Source organism: Amphiura filiformis, chromosome 4 (assembly GCF_039555335.1).
Source record: "Amphiura filiformis chromosome 4, Afil_fr2py, whole genome shotgun sequence".
Taxonomy (NCBI): domain Eukaryota; kingdom Metazoa; phylum Echinodermata; class Ophiuroidea; order Amphilepidida; family Amphiuridae; genus Amphiura; species Amphiura filiformis.
In genome coordinates, this window is record NC_092631.1 from 24,373,464 (window position 1) to 24,376,127 (window position 2,664).

General features: G+C 42.3%; 1 protein-coding gene across 1 annotated transcript; it reads right to left on the minus strand.

The window, feature by feature from the left end:
• Positions 1-527: 527 nt before the first annotated feature.
• On the minus strand, positions 528-2,378 carry LOC140150077 (kelch-like protein 15). Its single transcript, XM_072172080.1, has one exon. The coding sequence runs from the start codon at positions 2,376-2,378 to the stop codon at positions 528-530; it is 1,851 nt and encodes a 616-aa protein (XP_072028181.1).
• Between the last annotated feature and the right edge of the window lie 286 nt (positions 2,379-2,664).

The following is a 2,664-nucleotide window of genomic DNA, read 5'->3' on the forward strand; positions in this document are numbered from 1 at the left end:
TCCTGTGTAAGGGAATTTCAATATAAGCCCTTAGGGTAATTTTAACCTCCAGAAAAAAAATCCAGACGAGTACCGACCTTACTTGAAAAGTCCATCTGCCCGTAAAGCAGGGGTTTTTTGCCACCTTACTATGATCCACACACAATCGGTTTATTGCCGAAAGTGACATCAAAAACCCGGAAGTGAACTGGAAGTAAGTTCATAGCTTGTCATTTCTGCATTATTTATTATCATGCTTACCTAACAATTATCATTGTCAAAAAGACCTCTTAGGATAAACGCCCCATTTAGAAAATGTTACGCTCCGGGAGCGTTAATTAGGGATAATACGATACATAAATCCCAAGTGATTATTATAAACTTTACACATATTACTCATGTACTTGGGCAGCACACCTTGTCGAGTAATTACACTGTAGGCACTAGGCAGCAGTGCAGTATTCATTCTAACTCCAAACGGACAGTTTTGTATTAAAAGCAACAGGTTTTACCACATACTGTTTATAACAGGACACCTAAATCAGTTTTCACATTGGTTTTACCTGCTTGGGGTCAAAGGTGAAATACACCATATTGCTGTACTCTTCTTCAGTCATGAAAGAAGTAAACCTGTTCAGATTCACATCACTGCTCTGATCGGGAGATATTCTCACACCAGTGTCATAGACAAAGCCATAATGATTGATAAGTACCTGATCTTCCATGCGGAAGGCACCCACAAGATTGGGCGGAATGTGGTCCTGCTTCACTTCCTCTCCGACAACTATGCTAGCCGTATCACTTTGGATGCTAAGTTCATTAACGAAGGGTACTGTTTTCAACCCTATAAAGAAAAGCTCAGTTGCCAACATACCAGCTAGCCTGTACGTCACTCTGTAACACAAATCCTTGTGAATAATCAGGGCTGGTGGTCTGGCAGCGTTCCTTTGTGCCATTGGTTCCTCAAGAGCCACTTGCCAGGTATTTGTGACTGGGTTGTACATCAGTATTGAAGACAACACTTCACCTTCACAACATGCTAACAGTCTACCTTCATATGCCAGAACCGATGAAACATATTCAACACTAACTGGGATTGATGCGACAGGCTGCCATTCATTCTTGCTGATATCATATCGCTCAACATCACGAAGGCCATTATAACACTCGTTGTTTCCGCCACCGATGACATATAAGAAGCCGTCCAAGTGCACAATTGAAAATCCTCGCCGAGGAGTATTCATCGGTTTTAAACGGTTCCATTTGTTTTTAGTTGGATCGAAAGAGAACAAGTGCTTGTAGACAATATCTCCCTGGTCATCTTCTTCATCTAAGTCGGATTCTTCGTCCTTCTCCCCTCCAGCTACATACAATTTACCGTCAACTACAATGATCACATGGTAGCACAGTGCGTAAGGCAAACGGGGGATCCATAACATATGCCACTGTTTATCCTGGTCGCTGTAATATTTAAAGTGGCCCTGCTTTCCACCTACACATTCTCTCACATAACCATAAATGGGTGCGGTAATAGTACTCCTGGTAGCAAAGAACTCTGGGTGCTTATGGATGAGTGCCGCTTTATCTTTAGAACCCTTGAGTCGTAGGACTGTGTTCATAAGTAGTTTACACTCTGGTATCCTGACAATCTCTGCGTCAAACAACTTCTTAATTCCTTTCACAGAAATGAGTCCAAGCCGGACCTTTTGTAGGAGACAGTGTGCAAGAAGACTTCTGTTCTTCCAGTCATGTTTCAACCAGCACATGACCATCTCGAGCACCTGTTGTTCCTCCTTCTCAGTTGAAAGTTTCTCACAACTCAACAACTTCTCTAAGAAATCGGCTGTAGCATTGTCAAGAAATGAATCTAGGTCCTTCAGCTGTTTGTAGTTGTTCACCAAGAACATCTGTGTTGTGTCTGCAAGCTTGGTTAAACCCCGGTTGTCGGCTAACATGAAGTATTTAAGCACGTCTTCCACAGACACCTTCCAGGGCTTCCAGTCATCCTCATCACTGGTAGCGCTACTTTTTCTGATACATTCAGCAATCAACTCCATGCAGCAGTCACACACCTGCGTGAACTGCAAATAACAGGCCATCTCAAGAACCTCCACAATTGTCTCTTTGGTAACGTCTAACTTTCCGGTGTACACATGGTGGAACAGGATTTCAAAGATGGCTGCATTGGCATCTTCAAGCTTCACCTTGGCCTGGTTGGACTCTTCGAATCCTGGCTTGAACATTGTTCTGAAATATGCACTTGCTGCAGCAAGGATAACCTTATGCGCATGGAATTCTTTGTCCCCTACTGCCAAGACTATGTCACACAGTTCCTTGTTCTCTTGCAAGTCGTGAAATGATTTCCCCAACTTGCTAAAGTATTTAATATCCTTCGCCATTTGGAGTTCTGATATGCTGCAAAAATGAAATATGAAGACAGTTAATAATACACAATTACACATATTTTGATATTTATGCAAGCATAATATTATGTTGAGGATGTACGCAGGATCACATTTGGTCACTAGAACTTTTAAAGTAACAAAGACAAGTAGGCCTATGTGAAGAAAGGAAATGATGAAAGGGATTCAACTAGGCCGGGAAATAAGAAGCGCTGGACCAGGGGCTACTTTGTAAAAAAATAGCCCCTGGTTCGTGGGGTTTTACAAGGAACCAGGGGCTATT

Coding starts and splice junctions, on each gene's coding strand:
- LOC140150077 (XM_072172080.1), bottom strand. CDS start 2,378: ATGGCGAAGGATATTAAATACTTTAGCAAGTTGGGGAAATCATTTCAC.